This window comes from Bombina bombina, chromosome 6, assembly GCF_027579735.1.
Source record: "Bombina bombina isolate aBomBom1 chromosome 6, aBomBom1.pri, whole genome shotgun sequence".
Taxonomy (NCBI): Eukaryota; Metazoa; Chordata; class Amphibia; order Anura; family Bombinatoridae; genus Bombina; species Bombina bombina.
Genome location: NC_069504.1, coordinates 840,871,006 through 840,897,977, shown reverse-complemented (window position 1 = coordinate 840,897,977; position 26,972 = coordinate 840,871,006). Strand labels below are relative to the sequence as shown.

Here is a 26,972-nt window from a genome sequence, read left to right as displayed (position 1 = left end):
TGTCTAAATAATAATTCTATAATAATATTTAATAATTTGTTTTACTGTGTATTTACTGTAAATCTTTCACAATCAGGAAAATGTTATCTTTATTATATACAGTATATAGATTTTATTATACACACACACACACACACACACACAAAGTACCTATATATCTATTCCTATAAACATCCCAAAAATTTTAGGTGAGATAAATAAAAAATATATATTAAAATACAGACAAGGAAAAATTATAAACATCAGGGTTCAGATTTTCAACAGTCTGCTAGTCATAGAAAAATAATTTGCAATGGATGGGTAATATTGAATGATATTTTTACACCCCTGATGATAACCATAAGTTATACAAGACATGTATGGGTATTAATAGAGTCAGAGCCACACTTTAGTAGTAAAATTATTGTTTCTATAAAAATACATGAAGCACAAACTGGAAGTGTTTACAATGCTCTACATGTAAATGGTGAATGAACGTGCATTGATGTTCACATCACTCGTGAGCAGAAGAAAGATAGTGGAAAAAACTATCGGCTAGATTAACTTTTTTTACGACCGTGGTATTACGAGTCTTGCAGGTATAGGTGTACCGCACACTTTTTTGGCCTTACCGCAAACCAACTTACGTAAATGTCGTAAAGGCTTTTTTCAATGGGACTTTCATAGCGCTGGTATTATGAGTTTGTCCTAGGAGGCCAAAAAGTGAGCGGTACACCCTCTACCGCCAAGATTCCTAACGCATTTTAAAGTCAGTAGTTATGAGTTTTACACTACAAAGCTGTAGCATCAAACTCATAACTAAAGTGCTAAAAAGTACACTAACACCCATAAACTACCTATTAACCCCTAAACCAAGGCCCTCCCGCATCGCAAACACTATAATACATTTTTTAACCCCTAAACTGCCGTGCCAGACATCGCCACCACTATAATAAACATATTAACACCTAAATCGCCGCACTCCTGCCTCGCAAACATTAGTTAAATATTATTAACCCCTAATCTGCTGTCCCTAACATCGCCACCACCTACATTATACTTATTAACCCCTAATGTTCTGCTCCGGAAATTGCCGCCACCTACATTATATTTATTAACCCCTGATCTGCTGCCCCCAACATTGCCGCCACCTACCTACATTTATTAACCCCTAATCTGCCGTCCCCAACGTCACCGGCACTATTTTAAATTTATTAACCCTTTAAACCTAAGTCTAACCCTAACACCCCCTAACTTAAATATAATTTAAATAAATCTAAATACAAATTGTTATCATTACCTAAATTATTCCTATTTAAAACTAAATACTTACCTATAAAATAAACCCTAAGATAGCTACAATATAACTAATAGTTACATTGTAGCTAGCTTAGGGTTTATTTTTCTTTTACAGGCAAGTTTGTATTTATTTTAACTAGGTAGAATAGTTACTAAATAGTTATTAACTATTTAATAACTACCTAGCTAAAATAAATACAAATTTACCTGTAAAATAAAACCTAACCTAAGTTACAATAACACCTAACACTACACTACAATTAAATAAATTCCCTACATTAAATGCAATTAAATAAATTAAATAAAATTAGCTAAATTGCCAAAAAAAAAACACTAAATTACAGAAAATAAAAAACAAATTACAAGATCTTTAAACTAATTACACCTAATCTAATAGCCCTATCAAAATAAAAAAAGCCCACCCAAAATAAAAAAAACCCTAGCCTAAACTAAACTACCAATAGCCCTTAAAAGGGCCTTTTGCAGGGCATTGCCCCAAAGAAATCAGCTCTTTTACCTGAAAACAAAAATACAAACAACCCCCCCAACAGTAAAACCCACCACCCACACAACCAACCCCCCAAATAAAAGCCTAACTAAAAAAAACTAAGCTCCCCATTGCGCTGAAAAGGGCATTTGGATGGGCATTGCCCTTAAAAGGGTATTTAGCTCTATTGCAGCCCAAAGGCCTAACCTAAAAAATAAACCCACCCAATACACCCTTAAAAAATCATAATACTAACCCCTGAAGATTCACTTACCGGGAGAAGTCTTCATCCAAGTGGCAAGATGTCCTCAACGAAGCCGGCAGAAGTGGTTTTCCAGATGGGCAGAAGTCTTCATCCAGACGGCATCTTCTATCTTCATCCTTCCGACGCGGAGCGGCTCCATCTTCAAGACATCCGGCGCGGAGCATCCTCTTCTTTCGATGGCTAACGATGAATGAAGGTTCCTTTAAATGACGTCATCCAAGATGGCGTCCCTTAGAATTCTATCAGCCAATCAGAATTAAGGTTGAAAAAATCCTATTGGCTGATGCAATCAGCCAATAGAATGCAAGCTCAATCCTATTGGCTGATTGGATCAGCCAATAGGATTGAAGTTCAATCCTTTTGGATGGAATCGCTCCGCATCGGAAGGATGAAGATAGAAGATGCCATCTGGATGAAGACTTCTGCCCGTCTGGAGGACCACTTCTGCCCCTCTGGAGGACCACTTCTGCCCTTCTGGAGGACCACTTTTGCCGGCTTCGTTGAGGACATCTTGCCACTTGGATTAAGACTTTTCCCGGTAAGTGAATCTTCGGGGGTTAGTTTTAGGATTTTATAAGGGTGTATTGGGTGGGTTTATTTTTTAGTTTAGGCCTTTGGGCTGCAATAGAGCTAAATGCCCTTTTAAGGGCAATGCCCATCCAAATGCCTTTTTCAGGGCAATGGGGAGCTTAGATTTTTTTAGTTAGGCTTTTATTTGGGGGGTTGGTTGTGTGGGTGGTGGGTTTTACTGTTGGGGGGTTGTTTGTATTTTTTTTCAGGTAAAAAAGCTGATTTCTTTGGGGCAATGTCCCGCAAAAGGCCCTTTTAAGGGCTATTGGTAGTTTATTGTAGGCTAGGGTTTTTTTATTTTGGGGGGGCTTTTTTATTTTGATAGGGCTATTAGATTAGGTGTAATTAGTTTAAAGATCTTGTAATGTGTTTTTTATTTTCTGTAATTTAGTGTTTGTTTTTTTTGGTAATTTAGCTAATTTTATTTAATTTATTTAATGTAGGGAATTTATTTCATTGTAGTGTAGTGTTAGGTGTTATTGTAACTTAGGTTAGGTTTTATTTTACAGGTAAATTTGTATTTATTTTAGCTAGGTAGTTATTAAATAGTTAATAACTATTTAGTAACTTTTCTACCTAGTTAAAATAAATACAAACTTGCCTGTAAAATAAAAATAAACCCTAAACTAGCTACAATGTAACTATTAGTTATATTGTAGCTATCTTAGGGTTTGTTTTATAGGTAAGTATTTAGTTTTAAATAGGATTTTTTTAGGTAATGATAGGAATTTGTATTTAGATTTATTTTAATTATATTTAAGTTAGGGGGGGGTTAGGGTTAGACTTAGGTTAAGCGTTAATAACTTTAGTATAGTGGCGGCGATGTTGGGGACGGCAGATTAGGGGTTAATAAATGTAGGTAGGTGGCGGCAATGTTAGGGGCGGTAGATTAGGGTTTAATAATATTTAACTAGTGTTTGCGATGCGGGAGTATGGTGGTTTAGGGGTTAATATGTTTATTATAGTGGCGGCGACGCTGGGGGCGGCATATTAGGGGTTAATAAATATAATGTAGGTGTCAGCGATGTCGGGGGCGGCAGATTAGTGGTTAATAAGTGTATGATTAGGGGTGTTTAGACTCGGGGTTCATGTTAGGGTGTTAGGTGTAAACATAAAATGTGTTTCCCCGGGGGGGGGCGGAGCCAGCAGCCGAAGCAGCAAGTCGTGTCTCTACAGAGCTCCTGCTGATGGACTGAATTAATCACCATACTAACCTAACCACGGAGCCTTACATTATGCTATGTCTTTCTATTTAAGCCCTTATGTAAAGAGCACTAGATATCAGCTGCTAAAATAGAATATTGTACGTAGAAGCAGCATAGAGATCGTTGGGCCTGAGGAGACGAGTGCAGGAGACGGGCCGCCATCTTGGAGGACATATACACTTTACAGCTACACCCAGAGATATATTTTTCCTGTATACTAACTCTGCCTTAAGTTTATCTATGGAGTCCCAAGTTGTCGCCGCGCTACGAAATCTCTCTCTCTCACTGGACATACATTATCATTCACTCCTTGGGGAGCTGAGAGCAACTGGTTCACCTGAGAGGGACACATTGGTGGCATGTGAGAACGGAGAAGTGCCTGAAAGTTACGGTTCCAGTATATCGCCAAGAGGAGGAGGTGAGTTGTCTGACTTGGGGGAAGTAGGCAGCGGGGATGACCAGAGCTCTAATATGATAGATCTAATAGACCCCTCTCGACAATGCAAACATCCACAGCCCAACCTCGCTACAGCTGAATTAGTACGGCACTACGTCAGACAAACCCAGACTCACCTACCACGGGCTTCTACAGCGGACTCAGAGATATGCCCTGATCTTGAGGAATGGGAGCCCAGTGAATATGGAGCTATAGATAGTCCTGATCCGAGTGTACAACGATGTGATGCTTTGACCGTAGATCAAGTAGCTGAGGCTGTCCTTTTAGCAAGTGATGCTAACACTGACATTTATACTTTGGCAGTTCTGAGAGTGAGCGGAGGATCATCGTCTAACAACGGCAGTCATAAACCTCAATCTGACATGAAGGGGGCATACAACCACCGGTGCCTATTGACCTGGGGTGATAACAGTACCCTGATAATGTTTGAAACTGGCATTGAGCAATGTCTGAGATTCATTTCTTCAGCAGTTCACCAACGATCGGGAGAGGGATAACATGGGAGAGCTATGTTGATAGGACGCGTACTGAAGTTATATTAGCCCCTTGTGCTTGATTTCAACATCTATGAGACTTTAGTGGCGTCCTTCATCTAGTTATCAATATTATAAATGTGTTAATCACCTGATGCTTTCAATTTAGAAACAGAGAACATTCCCTCATTACTGTGTTCAACTCACCACTCCTGCTGTATTTTATGCCTCATTTCATAACAAGGGCAGTAAGTTTATTAATTGAAGGCCTTACAGAGACGGTCTGGTTGAGACAATATAGATTCATCAAATGTTCTGCAGATTTCCACCTACTCCTACAGCTCATCTTCTACCTAGTTTCCGCAGTATGAACTAGTTGTTCTCCCTCTACAAAACATTTCACTATGGATACTTGGACCTTCTATGATGATAACATTGTCTGATGTCCTGGTCTCTGATTTATCTATAGCATAAGACCTGTATGTTTTCAGATATTGTTTCAAAAGAGCTCAGTTACCCCAGCGAGTATATTGAAGAGGGCTATAATATCTGATGTTTGGCTCCCCCAATTTATGGACTTATCTCACACACTGTATGGTTGCACTTTATAATCGTTTTGCTTTCACCTATAATAGTTATTTTGGTTGCATATGCTGTAAATAACACTACTGCTCTATATCAACTAACTATCTCATATTAGTTAATGACAGCTCTTTCTTAAAAAGGGGCGTAGTGTTGGGATGACATAATTTCCTCATGTACAGGGTGTATATATGTCTCTGTTTTATTTTTTTGATTTGACACTCCCTAACCCACTTGTCACTCTAGACCTTTACTTTGGTTTCTCTTCCTGTATCAGAGTCAGTACTGAGACATTAGCATTAATAGTATTAAGGTGCCATCATTTACTTTTACCCCTGCTCCTATGTTATCTTATGGCTTGGTAGTAATCGCCTGTATTGCTTAATAGATTTCTATTTTACCCCTAGGTATACTGATCTTAATATCCACGTGGTACTCTTCAGCTGTGAGTTGTACTCATAACAAGCAATAAAATTCAGCCATTAGCAGCGAAACATTTAGACTACATGACAGAACAGGTCATTAATTGTAACTGCTTTTTAAGTCGCCCCATACTACAACATATCACCTTTGCAGTTAACATACAGATTTTCGTGTCACATATTGCCTGGCTCTATTGGGGTTAGATTAGGTTTAAGCCTCCATACAATAACAGTTAAGCTCTGAATACAGCCCTGCAGGCTTCTGCAGCTAGCCCAGACTCACTCCAGCACTTAGACTCCCTGTCTAACTCACGATTATATTGCAGTGGGTGCTTCACTTGTAAAGCCCCACTATCAACATACACTTAATATGTTTCCAAACCACTCTATTTGCTATTACGATAGTGAACTCTGATACATAATTTTATCATGCTAGGGCATATTGGCTTATAGTCCTATAAACTACTAATGTTACTGCAAAATGCTAGTGTTACATACGCTAACTATCCCTAAGCCTAGTTGTGGCAATTTTGGGAGTTACTAGCTGCGAGGTTATAGATGTTGGTGTTGTTATTATAGATACATTATAGTATGTCTTGCTTGTTAGAAAATATATCTACGATAGACATTGCCTACACAGCTCACTTTCTGTTACAACTGAGCCCCTCTCCTCCCTTTCCCGCCGGTACTGGTTGTCTGCGGGTCATATCCCTTCCCCTTTTTCCCACATCCTCTATAGTTGACATTTCCCCAGGAGAGGAGCTCACTTAGAGGTCCCTTATATCCCATACATACTAATATCCCCCCCTTCCACATAACCTTCTTAAGAGCTACCTTTAATTCTCTTATTGATAGTCCCTTAACTAAACATATAGACTATGATACCTTAAGCAGCTTTTGCCTATAAACTTGATATAATAATTGGCTCCGTCCTCCACCCCCCCCCTCCATCCCCCCCTACTCTAATTTGAGCGGCTCTTGCCCGCTGCATCCCCTTACCCCATAAAACTATAGAGCTACCTCCTCCCTAGCCCTATCCTTAGTTGAACAGATATCTTAATCTTTTCCTTACATAGCTGGGAGAGGACCATTACCGACTATTTTACATTAATGATTCTCTATAATAAAACCGAAGTCTTTCTGCGAGACAGCCCACATGGTATAGTGACGTTTGAGATAAGTGAATATATTGTGTTACTAACTATACTATGTAAACATGGATATGTAAATGGTTTGGGGCTTACCCCATATTTTGTATCTTTTTATGACTTCAATAAAAATTATTTGAAAAAAAAAAATCAAAAAGAGGAATCAATGGGGCTGCGTTACTGAGTTTTACACTGATTTTTTGCAGGTGTTAGACTTTTTCTCAGCCGGCTCTCCCCATTGATGTCTATGGGGAAATCGTGCACAAGCACGTATAACCAGCTCACCGCTCACTTAAGCAGCGCTGGTATATTGGAGTGCAGTGTGGAGCACAATTTTGCTTTACGCTCACTTCTTGCCTGTTATCGCCTGGTTGATAAAAACCTGTAATACCAGCGCTGTAGGAAAGTGAGCGGTGACAATAAACTGCAACTTAGCAACGCACCCCTGTTACCGCACAACTCGTAATCTAGACGTATATATTCTTGTCTTCCCTTAAAGTGGTTTTCGCTTTAGCTCTGAGGTTGCGCTAACCCAACTCGCATTATCTTCAATTGCGCTCAAGCGTTTTTGTTTACTTTCAACTTTTAATATAAATGAAAAACCTGAGGCGCGCAAACACCCATTTTCGCTTGCACGAAACTGTTAGTGTTCCACTAGTAATCTAGTCCTTTATGGGGCATTACATTTAATTGAATACACTTTCATTTTAAAGATTAGGCATATTCTGATCTATTTAAGTTTCAATACGAATCGTTTTATGCCTTCAAAGCAGAAATGTTGTAATAACTTTGTCATTTGTATGTTACATTCACATTTTTATGCCTGTTTCCCTTATGTTCCCTGCATGGTTGTTGACAGCTCACAGCCTGTGTTCATGCCTCTGCGGCTCTCCTGTATCCAATGTACTGGCAGCACATCTATATCCCCACATTACCACCGCACCTCCTGGATTACTGCAGGTCTGGAGTTATACAGTACCCTCAGTTTTTGTGTGTTAATTTATATATCCACCTCTGTCTTTCTTTATAGTACTTTATCTACTTGTTTGTCTATATTATTACAAAGGTTGGAAGGGAAATTATGTTACGCTTGATCTTTCTTTTAATTATTCACATACACCCATAAAGTGATAGCCATTTAGGATAAGAGGCCATTATGTAACGGGAAGCCCAGAACTAAGTTGTGCATATAGTTAGCTATACCACAATATCATTAAAGTTGAGAACTAACTAGGGCAACTTGACTTAACATGTCAGCTCATTTTTGCCAAAGCCAAGAAAAAGAGGGAACTAACTTATTACTGCCCAGAGTAGTATATATGGTAATAACACTCTCGGTTTCCCCTAGAGAGATGCGCAGTATAGCAATACCTATCTACAAAAATGTGCAGAATCTTAGTACTAATTTGTCATATCAATCTGACTCCCAAAACAAAAAATGGGAGAAAGCTAACTTGCTGTCTCATTGTCTTGGCCGCCGACAGTGTAGCAAGCATACAGTTACTATATGAATACTAGTGTGTAAAATCAGCTCTGCACACATCTGACAGAAATTACTAATACTGCATGAGACATTCTTAGTCAAAGTAAACTAAGTCTAAATTAATTAAAGGGCTCACTAGAGGATACACCGTAAGGGGGATACCTATAACAAACTGTCATAAGCGGCATCAAATAGTTTCATTGCATAACATTTATAAAAATAGCAGTGCTAATATATTTATGTAAGGCATTGTATATAGAAAACATGTCTCAGAGTCCTTGGCAGGCTTGCATGTAAATAGATGGGACCAAATTCCTCTTGCAACTTTATGTAGGATACCGTCAAAGAAAATAACTAATAGCTTAGGCTATGTAACCATAATTTTACTATTTTGGAGAAGGCAAATATACATTAATCATTTTCTAGAATCTGTGCTAACTAATATAGCAAGACTATATTGTGTAATATATCTTCATCCTAAACTCTTAAAAATAAGTGCTACAACAACATTAAAGTGGTAGCGAAAAGAGAGAGCAATGTATCATCCTTTCAAGCACATGTCTGATGTACTCAAATTATACTTGAAGTTAAATCTTTATGGTAGCAGACTTGGAGTGGCAGCAAATTAGTAAATATACAGTACCTCATCAGGATTGAGTTCTATGAGGACAGTAGCCACCAACTCAAATACTCCCTCAACCAAGACCTTGTTCCTCAGTGACTTATCTGAGCTATACTTGGAGCTATTAGTATTTGCTTGCTAACATGGACCCTGCCCAGACATGCCCCCCCCCAACATTATTCCTTTTTAATATAAAAATAATAATTTTCACCTATAAGTTTAAAAATATGATGGCAACTTGGTCTTTGGTGAGAGAAACCTTTAAATAGCTTGTATTAATGTGTAACATCCCACAGATTGATTAATAGCCTTCCTAGTATAACATAAGGATTAGAGAACTCATTCATGCATAGCCCTTATTCTAGTGACTATAGGTCTGTATATCTGTAAATACATCCCTGTTCTTACGTCCATCTTTGTTAGTCTTTATGTAACCATTTGCTTCTGTGTTTTAGCTGTACATGCTCTATAGTGACCTAGCTAACTAAGCACCACTTTGTGTTTCCACTTGTAAGTTATCAGGAGTGTACAAATCAAGTTTTAGAAGGTTAAATACATACTAAATAATCAGGATTTCCCAATCGGAGCAGAGTTAAATTATTCAAGTTCAGACATATTGATCACATAACCATTGTCCATTATGAAATCCTGCAATTTTGCATCCCATGGAAATCATTGGACACACCCATTCTACATCACTTTTTGTTTCTGCATTATACTCTCTACCCAGCTTGATGATTATTTAAGAGTATATTATACTATATATTATCCTTACAGCTAAAAATTACTGGCTATTCTCCTTTCATCTGTATATTAAAGGGACATTAACCCTTGCCCATAATGAGAAGTTATGAAATCCTGCCTGTTTGCAATCCCTTTAGAAACAGATTTGCATATACCTGTTCTACATCACATTGTTTCTACATTACACTCTTGACCCAGCTCAATGACTATTTAAAAGTATATCATACTGTATATTCTCCTAACATCTTATGCCGCTGTTTCTAGACCATACAATTTGATTGTGAAAAAAGTTGACTACAATGCAAAAAATAAAAGGTGCCGTTGGTGCTGGTCATTGACAATATCTCTTTATATTCCTACCCTTTATAAATATATATATTTTTTTTAATCCTTTTTTCTCTGGCATAGAGCACCAGACATGTAAATAAATCACTACCTTTAAAATTCAGTACAAATTGTAGCCTTGAAAACCATTAGATACATCATCCCCCAGAACTTATTCAGTTTATTTAAACACTTTAAAGGATATTTAAAGGGACACTGAACCCAATTTTTTTCTGTCATGATTCAGATAGAGCATGCAATTTTAAGCAACTTTCTAATTTACTCCTATTATCAAATTCTTTTCATTCTCTTGGTATCTTTATTTGAAATGCAAGAATGTAAGTTTAGATGCCGGACCATTTTTGGTGAATACACTGTGTTGTTCTTGCTAATTGGTGGGTAAATTCACCTACCAATAAACAAATGCTTTCCATGGTTCTGAACCAAAAAATAGCTTAGATGCCTTCTTTTTCAAATAAAGAAAGCAAGAGAACGAAGAAAAATTGATAATAGGAGTAAATTAGAAAGTTGTTTAAAATTGCATGTTCTATCTGAATCACGAAAGAAAAAATTTGGGTTCCGTGTCCCTTTAAGTTTGTGTTTAATGACCATTAAATCGTCCTGCTTCTTTCTGTGGGTCAAATGGTCAACAACTTGTGAGCATGGAGAGAAATCGCTTTAAATCTTTCTAGACCTTATTTTGTAATGTAGGAGTCTTATTCACATACAGACCCTTCATAGTGAGATAAACATCTCTCTCAAGGTAAAATGTGAGTTTCTAAAACTTTTTGAGGCACCTCGCCATACTGATTAGATTCCTTAGATCATCTTGCTTCAGAGAAAAGCTTTAGATCAGTGCCTGTATCACTTTTTCTATACATGTTCTTGTCTGTTGCCATCTCTCAAAGTCTCTTTATATCTCCTTAACATCCCATCATTTTCTTCTCAGTGCCCCCATGCCCTTTTTGATTGGAGTACACAACAGTTTGATGGAGGTGAGTGAGTTCTATATAAAAAAATTCACATCTAATATAAGGGCCTAGATTTTATATATTTTCAAGATCCAAAGTCCAGAGTATAACACAAATGCTCCCTGACTTTCTTTCCCACAGAGACTTAACACTAATAGTCTGGAAGATGTAGTGATAATTAATGTGGACACAAACACCTTTGAGGATCCATTTCAGGACCTGCAAAACCTTCCCTCACATGTGGTGAGATCCATGTTTTCTATGTCCACATTAAGATGTATGCCTGATCCCATATATATCATCTGTACACCTATCCCTTAAACACTTAATTTTCTAGAAACTGTTACTTAGATTCTACTGTTGCAAAAATGATTTCTTATGATTATCTTTAATCAGTGCTAACAATATGCATGGGTAACACCTACAGCAAATGATTTGAACTTAAAGGGATATAAAATCCAAAAATGTTCTTTCGTGATTCAGACAGGCCATACCATTTTAAAAAAAGGTTCCAATTTACTTCTATTATCAAATTTGCTTCCTTCCTATTATATTCTGTATTGAAGAGCTACCTAGGTAGGCATCTGGAGCATTACATGACAGTTAATAGTGCTGCCAGCTAGTGCTCTTGCAAATGGATAACATTCTTGCAAAACTGCTGCTATATAGTGCTCCAAAAATGGGCCGGCTCCTAAGTTTAAATCCCAGCTTTTCAATAAAATTTACCAAGAGAGCAAAGAAAATTTGATAATAGAAGTAAATTAGAAAGTTGTTGAAAATTGCATGCTCATCTGAATCATGAAAGAAAAATGTTGGGTTTCATATCCCTTTAAAGGACCAATAAATGCAGTAGATTTGAATAATCAACAAATGCGTGATAAAACATCTTCTTGAGAGACGTGTTATTGTTAAAGGGACATGAAACCCAAAATTGTTCTTTAATGATTCAGATAGAAAATACAATTTTAAACAACTTTCCAATTTACTTCTATTATTTAATTTGCTTCATTCTCTTGTTATTATTTGCTAAAAGGTTTATATATGAAAGATCATTGTCATTGGCTCGCCCATGTGTTTAGTTAGAAACCAGTAGTGCATTTCTGCTCCTTCAACAAATGATACCAAGAGAAAAAACAAATTAAATAATAAATTAGAAAGTTGTTTAAAATTGTATTCTCTATCTGAATCATGAAAGAAAATGTTTGGGTTTCATGTCCCTTTAAATATTAGCATGTGTGTTTTGTTACATCAGTACATCAGTAATCTCATAAACATAAGAGCTGTTGACTGTGGGTCTTACGGGTTCTTTAGGATGTGGTCACAATTTTTTTTACTAAACATGCAGGATTTAGAACTGTGCAACTGCTTGTGTAAAGTCTCTCAGTCATGTCTCATCTAATTGACAAAGTTGCCTTAAAGGGCCATGATACCCAAATGTTGAAACACTTGAAAGTGATGCAACATAGCTGTAAAAAGCTGACTATAAATTATCACCTGAACATCTCTATGTAAAAAAGAAAGATAATTTACCTCAAAAGTTCCTCAGTAGCCACATCCCATTGTAAAGGACTTCTAAGCAGCAAATCAGTATGTCTGTCCCGGGACAGCTAAGGGAGTGAGCTTTCGTGCACACTCATCTTATTTCCCTATTCAGTTTAAGGAAGTTTACTATGAAATCTCATGAGATCACAGTAAAAGAGTTCATGACCTCAGCACTGTTGATGCTGATTGGCTGCTGTTCATTTCTTCATTTTTTTAAAAATAATTTTTTACCTGCAGCTTAGCAGCAGCTGAGTATAACTTTTTACACAGAACTTACTTTGCTGAGCTGAGGAAGTTGTGAGGTAAAATATCTTCCTTTTTTACATAGAGATGTTCAGGTGATATTTTTCTGTCAGCTTTTTACAGCTATACTGCATCATTTTCAAGGGATTTAGCATATGAGTATTATGTCCCATTATGTTCAAGCAGTGTGTGTAAAGTCAGTACTTCTATTATAATATTACAAATCTTTTAACTTGGATTACATATAATTGCCATTGTTCATAAAAGCTGTATCCTGATAGGTGTAAGAATCTGTCAATCAACTGTCCTCTGAAGGGACCAAATGTAAAGCCATTCGCGTCTGCCCAAACCAATCACTTCTTTCGCCGCTATAGTGTGGCGGCCAATAAGAATCACATTACGGGACAACACCCGTAGTTGGGCCAATACTAACGCATGTACTGCCGTAAAAGCCGTCCTTGCTCTGATCTTTATAGTAAAGCACGATTGGTCCTAATATGTATTGACGAAAAATACGTCACATATGTAAATAAACAAAAACATATGATTATCGTAAGCCGCCCCATATCTATATTTGCGTGATCGCTACAAGGGGCTAAGTGTTGACGGCCATTTCTACTCCACACTCAAAAAATAAAAATGATAATGAAATTAAATAAGGCTAAATCTGGCCTCGTGACGTTAATGTATAATATGCAAAACATAGTCACCTATTACTTCTAGGACCATTTTGCATATTATACATTAACGTCACAAGGCCAAATTTAGCCTTATTTAATTTCATTATCATTTTTATTTTTTGAGTGTGGGGTAGAAATGGCCGTCAACACTTAGCCCCTTGTAGCGATCACGCAAATATAGATATGGGGCGGCTTACGATAATCATATGTTTTTGTTTATTTACATATGTGACGTATTTTTCGTCAACACATATTAGGACCAATCGGGCTTTACTATAAAGATCAGACCAAGGATGGCTTTTATGGCAGTACATGCGTTGGTATTGGCCCAACTACGGGTGTTGTCCCGTAATGTGATTCTTATTGGCCGCCACACTATAGCGGCGAAAGAAGTGATTGGTTTGGGCAGACGCGAATGGCTTTACATTTGGTCCCTTCAGAGGACAGTTGATTGACAGATTCTTACACCTATCAGGATACAGCTTTTACGAACAATGGCAATCATATGTAATCCAAGTTAAAAGATTTGTAATATTATAATAGAAGTACTGACTTTACACACACTGCTTGAACACACGGTGGGGATAACAATAAACATTTTCAAAACGTTTTATTAGTTATATTTTAACTACAAATAACATTGCAGCAGGGTGGGTGTGTACAAACGAAGGGTCCTGATTGGTCCTGTGGGCTTTAATTGTTGGGGGTGGGAGAATGGGGGTGTTAGTAGCGTAGCCCTATATAAGGATGAAAGTAACAGGTAAGAAACATGCCTGAGGAAACAGTTTTACTGAGAAACGCGTCGCACTGTTTCTCTGTTTGCCATAACTTTTATTGGCACTAACATGAGTTGTGTATTTTTATAATTTTTATAATAAATTAGTTTTTTAACTTTACCAACTCGATGTGCTGTGTATGGTTCTATGCTACGCTACTTTTAGGGTGAGAATCCCTGACCCCAGTATCCTGCTCTCATACCCTGCTGGTATATACCTTGGGTGTGATGACCCCCTGCACTTTGGAGTTATCCTGGATCAGCTAGCTGGACTGCTGTAGAAATCCAGCCTGTCTCTATAGGCATAATTGATTGCCTTTCATACAAGTGAGTACCCTGTATTCATCCCTTGTCAGAAGTTTATAAGATTCACCATTGATCTGCACCATTGGCGCCTTTATCTATTGTTCGCCTCTAATCTGAAAGCATTTTGACAGTTTTTCACCACTAGAAGGCATTAGTTCATGTGTTTCATATAGATAACATTGAGCTCACGCACATGAATTTACCGAGGAGTGAGCACTGATTGGCTAAAATGCAAGTCTGTCAAATGAACTGAAATAAGGGGGCTGTCTGCAGAGGCTTAGATACAAGGTAATTACACAGGTAAAATGTGTATTATTTATAACTGTGTTGGTTATGCAAAACTAAGGAATGGGTAATAAAGGCATTATCTATCTTTTTAAACCATAAAAATTCTGGTGTTGACTGTCCCTTTATTTTTTTGGTTTATTATAAAGTTCTTGAACGTTTCTCTAGTTTTCATTTGTTTTGTAATGTGGTTGTTTTAAAAAAAAAAAAAAACAACACATCATTGTGATGCCGGGATTTTTGACAGAGGAAGTGGTATTTTGCTGAAGGAAGTTAAAGGTCCCAAGATATAACCACTTCCAGCTCTGAAAAGGGTCAGATACAAATCTTTATGAATTCCACGATTTGTGAGCTGGGGACGTTGCAGCAAATCTTTTTCACCAGATTGTTGCTTCATAAATGGGTTTTTATTTAATATTAGCCAAAGTTTGTATGTGTGTATCGCTTCCTTTAGCAAAAAATATCTGTATGTCTCCTCTCTAAAGAGTAATTGTGCCCATTTTTCACCATTTAGGTCTCTCTTCTGAAAATTCGACTCAAGAAACAGTCAGCTCTGATGGGTGATAGTGTGTCTCGTGCATTCCTAGGAGCTCAAGCGTTACTCTTCGGGGGGTATAGAGATGCACTAATTTGCACCCCAGTGAGTACGACAGCATATAATCTTTGCACTCCTAAAATTTGGATTTTGAATTCAGTATCATTTTTAAAAAATTCTTCACTGCTTTACAAAATCTAATACAACTCCTAAATTCTATTACCATTTTGCTTATTTTTCCCTATCGTATGACTTTTCATTTCTATTTAAACAGGGAGAACCAATCTCGTTCTGTCAGGAAACCTTTCTGGATAACAAGTGTAGCGAGATGAAACAGTTTCTGCAGAGCGCGGTGCATCTCCAGCTTTTTACACAGGTTTGGAAGTAGGGAAAGGATGTGTGTCACTAATTCCAAATAAAATGAGACAGATGCAAAAGGACCGACAAAAAAAATAATACTTTTAGAGAGAGAATCTTTAAAGGGACATCAGTTTTCTTCTTTGGTTCTTCGAAAAGAAGGCATGTGAAAATGTTTTACGTTTTTTTGTTTGGTTTTTCTTTAAATCCCTGTTCCTGAGCATCTTGATGTAAAAAAAGGAAGACATTTACCTCAAAATTTCTTCAGCTAACCAGAGTAAGTGCTGTGTAAACAGTTATACTTCACCTGCTGTCCATCGCCAATTTGAGAAATTTTTTTTATAGCCAATCCACATCAGCAGTGCTGAGGTAATGTCTTGCCTCTGCTGTGATCTTATGAGATTTCACTGAAATCTCACAAGATTTCATAGAACTTACTTAACCCCTTAGTGACCAGACCAATTTTCAATTTCTTTCCCATAGCATGGAAAGTCCCCAAAACATTTTAATTACTAGTGGGATATTCACTCCTGGCCAGCAGGAGGAGGCAAAGAGCACCCCAGCAGAGCTGTTAAGTATCACTTCCCTTACCCATAACCCCCAGTCATTCTCTTTGCCTTGATCACGGGAGGATGGTGAAGATGGTGTATGAATATTTTTTAATCCTTTTATGGGTACTTTTCCCTGCAAGCAAGGATTGGGGTCTAGCTGTGTCCATGTCAATCTCTTTAGTAAGAGTAATGGTGGCAATTAACAGTTAGAAATGGGCAAGGTGGTTTTTGCTTAACTTCTAACATTATTGCTTACCCCTATTATAGAAAGCCAGGGTTGGTTACTCTGTTCTTTCCTTTCTATAAGTCCCTGGTAGAAGTGGAGAATCTGCCACACCTCAGAAAACATCTCCTGCCTGGCATAGCAGGATCCACAGGTAAGTACTTTCTCTTCTAGGTTTAAAGGTACCGGCACCATAGGGGTTAAATCCTTGTGGAAAGCATTTGAATACTGTTTTAGGGGCACTGCTTATATGTGGAGGCATCATATTTTATTGGGGCTCAGAGATGGAGAGGGTATGAAGTGTATAACAGGTGTTTGCTTTAAATTGTTTGGGGGCAATCGTTTTTCAGCTCAGCCTATTTGGCCCAATCACTTTTTGCTGTGGCTGCCGGTTTTTGCACCGTTTTTGTTTGGCGCAGTTTTGTTTTGCTATTGCGGTCACGTGACCGCTTTTTCGCAATTCAATTTTTTTAGGCTTCTCTGTTCAGATCGGAGTTTGCCGTGGTGAGTGCGGAGGTTGCAGTTTCCTCTGCCTGCAGTTGTTTTTCAAGTAGATTTGGGCTGTTCCGGTAACAAGGAGGCGATCTTTGCTCCGTGTTTGTCCGGTTTTCTGTGCTAGTGGGATAACAACTTCTGGAAGGGTAAGACCTCAGCAGAGCTGAGGGTTTTAGGTGTTTATTTATTAGGTATGTTTTTACTGCTTCAAATAAATAAATCTAATTTGTTTTTGTTTTTTGGCATTTAAATTTTTGTTAATTGCTAAGAACCAATCCCCAATTATGGACACTAATGCTGAAGTTGATTCTTTTGAAAAATGCTTATTGTGTTTGGAGGCTAAGATAATTCCTCCTATACAGTTTTGCTCTTCATGTCTAAATAAAACTTTAATGTTTAAAGATAAGATGTCTCTCAGGATAGTATTATCCTAGCAACGCCTCAGCTTTCCCCTCAAGCTTCCCAAGCTTCACATGAAGTGCCATGCGGTTCCTCTCAACAACCTCCTGGGGGTGTTTTATTACCTAGGGATTTCGCTGCACAGATTACTTCTGTTGTTTCTGCAGCTTTATCAGCTTTTCCAAAGATTACTGGTAAGCGTAAGAGGAAATCTAAACATATTGATGGGGATGATTCTTCAGTGGCTTCTGAGGGGGAATTGTCCGATTCTAATACTGTAGTTACCAATTCTGAAGATTCAGAGTAGATTAATTTCAGATTTAAGTTAGAACACCTTCGAGTTCTTTTGAAGGAGGTTCTTGCTACTTTGGAAGAATCTGATGCATCTGTTGCGAAGAATCCAAAGAGATCTAGTAAGCTTAATAGGAAATGTACCATCATCTGTGGTGGAAGTGTTTACAGTTCCAGACTGTATGGCAGATATCATAACTTAGGAATGGGATAAGCCAGGGATTCCTTTTTCCGTTCTCTGTTTTCAAAAAGATGTTTCCTGTTGCTGATGCTTTTCGTGAATCTTGGCGCACAGTGCCCAAGGTAGAGGGAGCTATCTCTACTCTGGCTAAGAAATCTACTATTTCTATTGAAGATAGTTGTTCTTTAAAGGATCCCATGGATAAGAAGCTTGAGGCTTTTTTTGGAAGATGTAGATTCATCAGGGATTACAGTGGCAACCTGTTTCTAGTATTGCTATAGTTGTGATGGCAGCATCTTATTGGTGCGATGACTTTTGCCTTATAAGGGTAAGCCCTTGTTTGGTCCAGGCCAATCATTTCTAACATTACAGGTGTAAAGGGTTCTTTTCTACCTAAGGATAACAAGAATAGACCTAAGGGACGCCAGAATTCTAATTTTCGTTCCTTTTGTAACTTTAAGGGACAGAAGTCTTCCTCTTCCTCCTCCAAGTTAAATCAATCCAAGTCTTCTTGGAGGTCCAGTCAGCTTGGAATAGAGGAAGCAAGCCAAGAAGCCTTCCGTTTATTCTATATCAACATGAAGGGACTGCCCCAAATCCTGTAGTGGATCAAGTGGGGGGGCTTTCTTTTTTTCGGCAGGCTTGGATATGTGATCCTTGGGCCATAGATATAGTATACCACCGTTACAGAATAGGATTCAAATCTTGTCCTCCCAGGGACAGATTCCACCTGTCATGGTTATCTGGGAACCAGATAAAGAGAGAGGCCTTCTTAAACTGCGTAAAGGACCTATCATCCCTGGGAGTGATTGTTCCAGTTCCTCTAGAGGAACAGGGTCTAGGATTCTATTCAAATCTATTTGTAGTTCCCAAAAAGGAGGGCACTTTTCATCCTATTCTGGACCTAAAGTGTCTCAACCAATTCCTCAGGGTTCCGTCCTTCAAAATGGAGACCATTTGTTCTATTCTTCCTTTGGTTCAAGAGATTCAGTTCATGATGACCATAGATATGAAGGACGCGTATCTTCATGTTCCCATTCACAGGGATCATTACCAGTATCTAAGGTTTGCCTTCCAGGACAAACATTTCCAAATTGTTGCCCTTCCTTTTGGCCTTGCTACAGCTCCCAGAATTTTTACAAAGGTTCTGGGAGCTTTTCTGGCAGTGGTGAGGTCCCATGGTATTGCTGTGGTGCCTTTTCTAAACAGCATCCTAGTTCAAGCGCCATCTTTTCATCTAGCAAAATCTCATACTGAGATGTTGTTGTCTATTCTACGTTCCCATGTGTGGAAAGGGAATCTGGGAAAGAGTTCCCTTGTACCAGATACAAGGGTGTGTTTCTTAGGAACAATCATAGATTCCCTGTCCATGAAGATTTTTCTGACGGACGTCAGAAAATCCAAACTTCATGTTTCTTGCTTCTCTCTCCAGTCTGCTATTCGTATATCTGTGGCTCAATGCATGGAGGTGATTGGACTGATGGTTGCCTCCATGGACATCATTCCTTTTTCTCGGTTCCATCTGAGACCTCTGCAACTATGCATGCTCAGTCAATGGAACGGGACCACTCAGATCTCTCGCAGAAGATAAATTTGGATCCCCCAACAAGAATCTCTCATGGTGGATTTCACAGGACCATCTGTCTCGGGGCACATGCTTCCTGAGGCATTCCTGGGTGATTGTGACCACGGATGCCAGCCTGTTGGGCTGGGGAATGGTTTGGGGTTTCTTAAAAGCACAGGGTCTGTGGACTCCGGAGGAGTGGTCTCTTCCAATAAACATCTTGGAGTTGAGAGCAATTTGCTATGCTTTAATAGCTTGGCCTCAACTAGCTTTGGTCTGGTTTATCAGATTCCAGTCGGACAACATCACCTCGGTGGCTTACATCAACCACCAGGGAGGAACTCGGAGTTCCTTAGCCATGAAGGAGGTGACTCGAATTCTCCAGTGGGCGGAGTCTCACGATTGCCATCTGTCTGCCATCCACATCCCAGGGGTGGACAACTGGGAGGCGGATCTTCTGAGCAGGCAGATCTTTCATCCCTGAGAGTGGGCTCTCCACCCAGATGTTTTCACAATGATAACTCTCAGGTGTGGGGTTCTGGAGTTGGATCTGATAGCGTCTCGTCAAAACGCCAAGCTTCTACAAATGTTATACTTTTGCCTCAGCCTAGGCTTCTTTTGGGAGAAAAGTTCTTCAAGCGGTGGTGCCTTCAGTTTAGGTCCACCTGTCTTGTTCTCCCTCCCTATTCATTCTGTGTCCTCTAGCTTGGGTATTGGTTTCCACTAGTAATTAGAATGTTTTGTGGACTCTCCATGCCATAGGAAAGAAAACAACATTTATGCTTACCAGATAAATGTATTTCTGTCCAGGCATGTTGAGTCCACGACCCGCACTTATTCAAATTAAGACGGCAGTTTTTTTGTATAGTCCTAAGGCACCTCTATACCCTTGTGTTATCTTCTTTTTCCGTTTCCCTTCGGTTGAATGACTGGGGGTTATGGGTAAGGGAAGTGATACTTAACAGCTCTGCTGTGGTGCTCTTTGCCTCCTCCTGCTGGCCAGGAGTGAATATCCCACTAGTAATTAAATGGACTTTCTAAAGATACCATAATTTTCATCATATCTTATAATTTACTATAAAATTTTTTATAAAATATGATGAAAAAATTGAAAAAAACACTTTTTTTTTAACTTTAACCCCCAAAATCTGTTACACATCTACAACCACCAAAATCACCCATGCTAAATAGATTCTAAATTTTGTCCTGAGTGTAGAAATATCCAATGTTTACATGTTCTTTTTTTTGCAAGTTATAAGGCAATAGGTACAAGTAGCACTTTGCTATTTCCAAACCATTTTTTCAAAGTTAGCGATAGTTACATTGTAACACTGATATCTGTCAGGAATCCCTGAATAACCTTTCACATGTGTGTATATATATATTTTTTTAGTAGACAACCCAAAGTGTTGATCTAGGCCCATTCTGGTATATTTCATGCCACCATTTCACCGCCAAATCGTTAACGTTTTCACAATTTACAATATTTACAAACAGTTAGTGCAATCATGGCACAAATGGTTATAAATGCTTTTCTGGGATCCCCTTTGTTCAGAAATAGCAGACATATATGGCTTTGGCATTGCTTTTTGGTAATTAGACGGCTGCTTAATGCCGCTGCGCACCACACTTGTATTATGCCCAGCAGTTAAGGGGTTAATTGGGTAGCTTGTAGGGTTAATTTTATCTTTAATGTAGAGATCAGTCTCCCACCTGACACATCCTACCCCCTGATCCCTCCCTGACCCCCCTCAAACAGCTCCTTTCCCTCTCCACCTCACAATTGTCACCGTCATCTTAAGTACTGGCAGAAAGCCTGCCAGTACTAAAACAAGTCTTTTTTTTTTTTTTTAAGATTTATTCTACAATGATGGATCCCCCCTTAGCCCCCAACCTCCGTGATCCCCCCATACAGCTTTCTAACCCTCCCCCTCTACCTATTTGCTGCCATCTTGGGTACTGTCTGCTGTCTGCCCCCCTCAATATGCTACACTCCTACCCCCTCAATACCCTACCCTCCCCCCCCTCCCAAATCCCTTTACAAAAATGTATATCCCTCTCCCAATATTTATTTCCCTCCCTCTCTGAAACTAATGTAGTGTGCGCTCACTTGCGCGCACTGCAGGGACAGGATTATTATTATTATTATTATCGGTTATTTGTAGAGCGCCAACAGATTCCGCAGCGCTAAGGATCCGGAAGTCCCTCCAACGATGGGCCGCCTACCCGCCTCACTTCTATGGCTCCCACCCACCAACGATTGGCACCATCGCTGGCCAATGCAGAGAGGGCCACAGAGTGGCTCTCTCTGCATCGGAGGCTAAAAAAAGGGTATTGCAGGATTCCTCAATATCAAGGCATCACTGCAATACCCTTAAAGCATCTGGAAGCGATCACGATCACTTCCAGCGCTTGAAACCCTTGAGGACGTGCCAGGCACGTCCTTGGCCGTTAACTGAGGACGTGCCTGGGCACATCCTTGGTCGTTAAGGGGTTAAACTGAATAGGAAAATAACATGACTGTGCCTGCACACTCCCTTGCAAATTCTGGGACAAGCATCCTGACAGGCTGTTTAAAGTTTCTTTACAATGGGATGTGAATTTGAGGTAAAATATCTTCTTTTTTTACATGTTCATGTTATATTTTTTAGTCAGCTTTTTACAGCTATGCTGCATCACTTTTATATGTTTCAATATTTAGGTATCATGTCCCTTTTATGGGCCTTTATAGTCAATCATTTACATGCTCTAATTTGTTAGCGTTCCTTCCCAGACACAAAGATATAAGTAAATAGTTTTATTATATTTCTTCCTTGAATGGCAAATAAGAGGTTAAAGTAAATATCAGATTCAAATACATCAGGCAGTGAGACATCTAGAGATGGTTAAGTGATGTCTGTTGGCTTTTATACCCGCTTATCACATATACATTAATTAGTACAACATTCTAGAATATTATTTTACATTCTACAGTGAAGTAAGTTGTGTAAAAAAGATTAGGTGTGTTTAACAAAACATAAAATTTGTGATATACAACATTAAAGCAGTGAAGGTTTGGTCAGAAGATTTGGTACAGCCTGTTACTAAGACACGTTGAAAGGATGGGATTATGTGTAAGTGGTAAAGCTGTGATTCTAGAAATTACTAGAAAGTGAAGTAAACTAAATATATCCATGTTGTGAATATGCATCAAGGACAAAGTGAAATTGATTGCGCAAACAAATGCTTAAAGGGACATGATACCCACATTTTTTCTTTCATGAAAGAGAATGCAATTTTAAACATCTTTCTAATTTACTTCTATTATCTAATTTGTTTTATTCTCTTGATATTCTTTGCTCAAAAGCATATCTAGATATGCTCAGTAGCTGCTGATTGGTTGCTGCACATAGAAGCCTCGTGTGATTGGCTCACCATGTGCATTGCTTTTTCTTCAACTAAGGATATCTTATAAATGAAGCAAAATAAATAATAGAAGTAAATTGTAATGTTGTTTAAATTTCTATTCTCTATCTGAATCATGAAAGAAAGATTTTGGGTTTAGTGGCCCTTTAAGGTGGAGAGGATCAAGCACAAAAATCTAATAAAGCAAAAAGGTACAATAGTTAACCTCTTAAGGCACAGACTAAGGTAAAATAACTTTCTGTATGGGTTTAAAAAGGTAACAATTTAATCATATATATATATATATATATAGCTATTAAAAAGTTCATTGGGCAGGTCACATCAAATAGGGTAAAACATCAGACAGGTTAAAACAGGATTAAAACATCAATTGATACATTTACAATTAAAAATGACACTTATGGCAAGAAACATGAAATTCAAAATAAGGCTACAATATGCTGTGTTATCAAATCTGAGATATGGTTCGTTGGCAAAAAATGGTGGTTCGACCAGACAGTAGTATCCAAGTCCAGACAATCACGTGTGGATTGTATTCCCTCAGAAACCACGACCCGGTTCTGTTAATGGGAAAAGAGAAACTTCCTTAATGCTTAATCACAGCAGGCTAATAAATATTAAATCCATAATTCCATATGGAAAAGTATTGTCCGGCTCGGCAAATGTCCTGTAGCAGCTATATTCCACTCAAATCCTAAATTGGGACTAGCTATCAGGTTATATACCACTATACAGACTCGCTGGCAGGTTTTTATCACAAGGTCCGATCATTCAACATACAAAAACAGACCTCAAATTCTGGCTTAATTCTGCCGTTACCATACTGTTAGCGAGCTGATTGAAACAGGTTTGCTTCACTACGGAAGCATATTAGATCGGAACAACGCGTTTCAAATTTCTTTTTCAAGCTCAGATAGCCTACTCCTTGAGCACCTTATAAACCCTATATGTTTAAAGGGATACTCAGTATTTAAAGGGACTTAGGATTAGTGTGTAAATAATAATACAGATACTTTATACATTATACAAACTAAACCTACATGGTGTTGATTATTGGGAACTTGCTTAAAGGGACAGTAAAGTAAAAAAAAAAATCTTTCATGTTTAAATAGGGCATGTAATTTTAAACAATTTTCCAATTTACTTTTATTACCAATTTTGCTTTGTTCTCTTGGTATTCTTAGTTGAAAGCTGAATCTAGGAGGTTCATGTGCTAATTTTCTAGACCTTGAAGACTGCCTCTAATCTGAAAGCATTTTGACAGTTTTTCACCACTAGAGGGCGTTAGTTCATGTGTTTCATATAGATAACATTGAGCTTAGGCACGTGAAGCTCCTAGGAGTCAGCAATGATTGGCTAAAAATACAAGTCTGTCAAAAGAACTGAAATAAGGGGGCAGTTTGCAGAGGCATAGATACAAGGTAATCACAGAGATAAAAAGTATATTATTATAACTGTGCTGGTTATGCAAAATTGAGGAAAACGGATTATCTACCTTTTTAAACAAAAAAAATTCTGGTGTTTACTGTCCCTTTAATGATTGTTATTTGGAACTGCTATACATAAACGTGTTTAATCAATATCATTTTGAAAAAACTTATTGTAATTATGTGTATGTACGCTGTTAACATCATGTGTTCCTTTAAACACCTCGTATTTACATGATAATCTGTTAAGAACCAAATCTAATACACAAAATGTAAACAATTCATAACATGATAAACAATTCATTTTTCAATATAAAACCTATTGACACATATTCATAAAATTTCATAAAAAATACATAAAAAATATCATGAGTTTATAAAAAGTATATAGATTTTTTTTTATTTATTTTTTTTAAATGCAACAGCCTAAATTCTTACAAAGAATTAAAGGATCTCTATACCATCTATATTTGCATGATTTGGGGTAGTTCGATGGAATCTCATTTGTACATAAAAAACAAATAGTCACTTATAAAATATTATATACTATGCTTAAATTCAAACTAACGCCTAGATTTAGAGTTCTGCGTTAGCCGTCAAAACCAGCGTTAGGGGGTCCTAACGCTGGTTTTTACCGGCCGCTGGTATTTAGAGTCAGTCAGGAAAGGGTCTAACGCTCACTTTCCAGCCGCAACTTTTCCATACCGCAGATCCCCCTACGCCAATTGCGTATCCTATCTTTTCAATGGGATCTTTCTAATGCCGGTATTTAGATTCTTGGCTGAAGTGAGCGTTAGAAATCTAACGACAAGACTCCAGCCGCAGAAAAAAGCCAGGAGTTAAGAGCTTTCTGGGCTAACGCCGGTTCATAAAGCTCTTAACTACTGTGCTCTAAAGTACACTAACACCCATAAACTACCTATGTACCCCTAAACCGAGGCCCCCCCACATCGCCGCCACTCTATTAAATTTTTTTAACCCCTAATCTGCCGACCGCACACCGCCGCAACCTACATTATCCCTATGTACCCCTAATCTGCTGCCCCTAACACCGCCGACACCTACATAATATTTATTAACCCCTAATCTGCCCCCCCAACGTCACCGCTACCTACCTACAATTATTAACCCCTAATCTGCCGACCGGACCTCACCGCTACTATAATAAATGTATTAACCCCTAAAGCTAAGTCTAACCCTAACCCTAACACCCCCCTAAATTAAATATAATTTTTATCTAAAGAAATAAAATAAATCTTATTAAATAAATGAATCCTATTTAAAGCTAAATACTTACCTGTAAAATAAACCCTAATATAGCTACAATATAAAGAATAATTATATTGTAGCTATTTTAGGATTTATATTTATTTTACAGGCAACTTTGCATTTATTTTAACCAGGTACAATAGCTTTTAAATAGTTATTAACTATTTAATAACTACCTAGCTAAAAGAAATACAAAATTACCAGTAAAATAAATCATAACCTAAGTTACAATTAAACCTAACACTACACTATCATTAAATAAATTAAATACAAATACCTACAAATAAATACAAATAAATACACTAACTAAAGTACAAAAAATAAAAAAAGAACTAAGTTACAAAAAATAAAAAAATAATTTACAAACATTATAAAAATATTACAACAATTTTAAGCTAATTACACCTACTCTAAGCCCCCTAATAAAATAACAAAGCCCCCCAAAATAAAACAAAAACCCTACCCTATTCTCAGTGGCGCAGCGTGGGTTGTCAGCGCCCAGGGCAAGGTAAGAATTGCGCCCCCTAACCCATTAGCACCAGTACAGTAGGGATTGGCGAATTTGCTTTGAATCTAGGAGCCAGCTCAACAACTTAGGAGACAGTTTTTTGTTTTAATTACATATAAAACAAATTAAACTTGTTACAATTTCCAATATTCATTAAACTTTTTTTTTTCCTGAGGGTTCCAACTGATCTGCAGGAAATTTAAAGGTCAATATCAAAGAAGAGTAGTAAAGATACAGTGCTAAGATTTTTCATACAAAAGTAAAACTTTATAGATGGTAAAGGATATTTTTTGTGCACATTCCATATAACTATTATTGTTCATACAGGGGTTGAGCTCATAGTTAACCATGTGTTTAACCCCTTTGTAGGGCTTAAACACAGAAACATGAAATAGTGTAATGAAATGATATAGCACTGTTATGTCCCTTTAAGCTAACTTTCTTTCATGTAATTAACAAGAGTCCATGAGCTAGTGACGTATGGGATATACATTCCTACCAGGAGGGGCAAAGTTTCCCAAACCTCAAAATGCCTATAAATACACCCCTCACCACACCCACAAATCAGTTTTACAAACTTTGCCTCCAAGGGAGGTGGTGAAGTAAGTTTGTGCTAGATTCTACGTTGATATGCGCTCCGCAGCAAGTTGGAGCCCGGTTTTCCTCTCAGCGTGCAGTGAATGTCAGAGGGATGTGAGGAGAGTATTGCCTATTGAATGCAGTGATCTCCTTCTACGGGGTCTATTTCATAAGGTTCTCTGTTATCGGTCGTAGAGATTCATCTCTTACCTCCCTTTTCAGATCGACGATATACTCTTATATTTACCATTTCCTCTACTGATTCTCGTTTCAGTACTGGTTTGGCTTTCTACAAACATGTAGATGAGTGTCCTGGGGTAAGTAAG

General features: G+C 38.0%; 1 protein-coding gene across 3 annotated transcripts in view; it reads left to right on the top strand.

The window, feature by feature from the left end:
• LOC128663750 (DENN domain-containing protein 1B) overlaps positions 1 to 26,972 on the top strand; it is a 348,668-nt gene that overhangs the window by 152,112 nt on the left and 169,584 nt on the right. For all 3 annotated transcript variants that reach the window (XM_053718233.1, XM_053718234.1, XM_053718232.1), the window contains 5 exons: positions 7,747 to 7,847; positions 11,010 to 11,055; positions 11,173 to 11,274; positions 15,377 to 15,502; positions 15,672 to 15,773. In XM_053718233.1, coding sequence (XP_053574208.1) covers positions 7,747 to 7,847; positions 11,010 to 11,055; positions 11,173 to 11,274; positions 15,377 to 15,502; positions 15,672 to 15,773 — 477 coding nt within the window. The remainder of the gene's footprint in view (positions 1 to 7,746; positions 7,848 to 11,009; positions 11,056 to 11,172; positions 11,275 to 15,376; positions 15,503 to 15,671; positions 15,774 to 26,972) is intronic.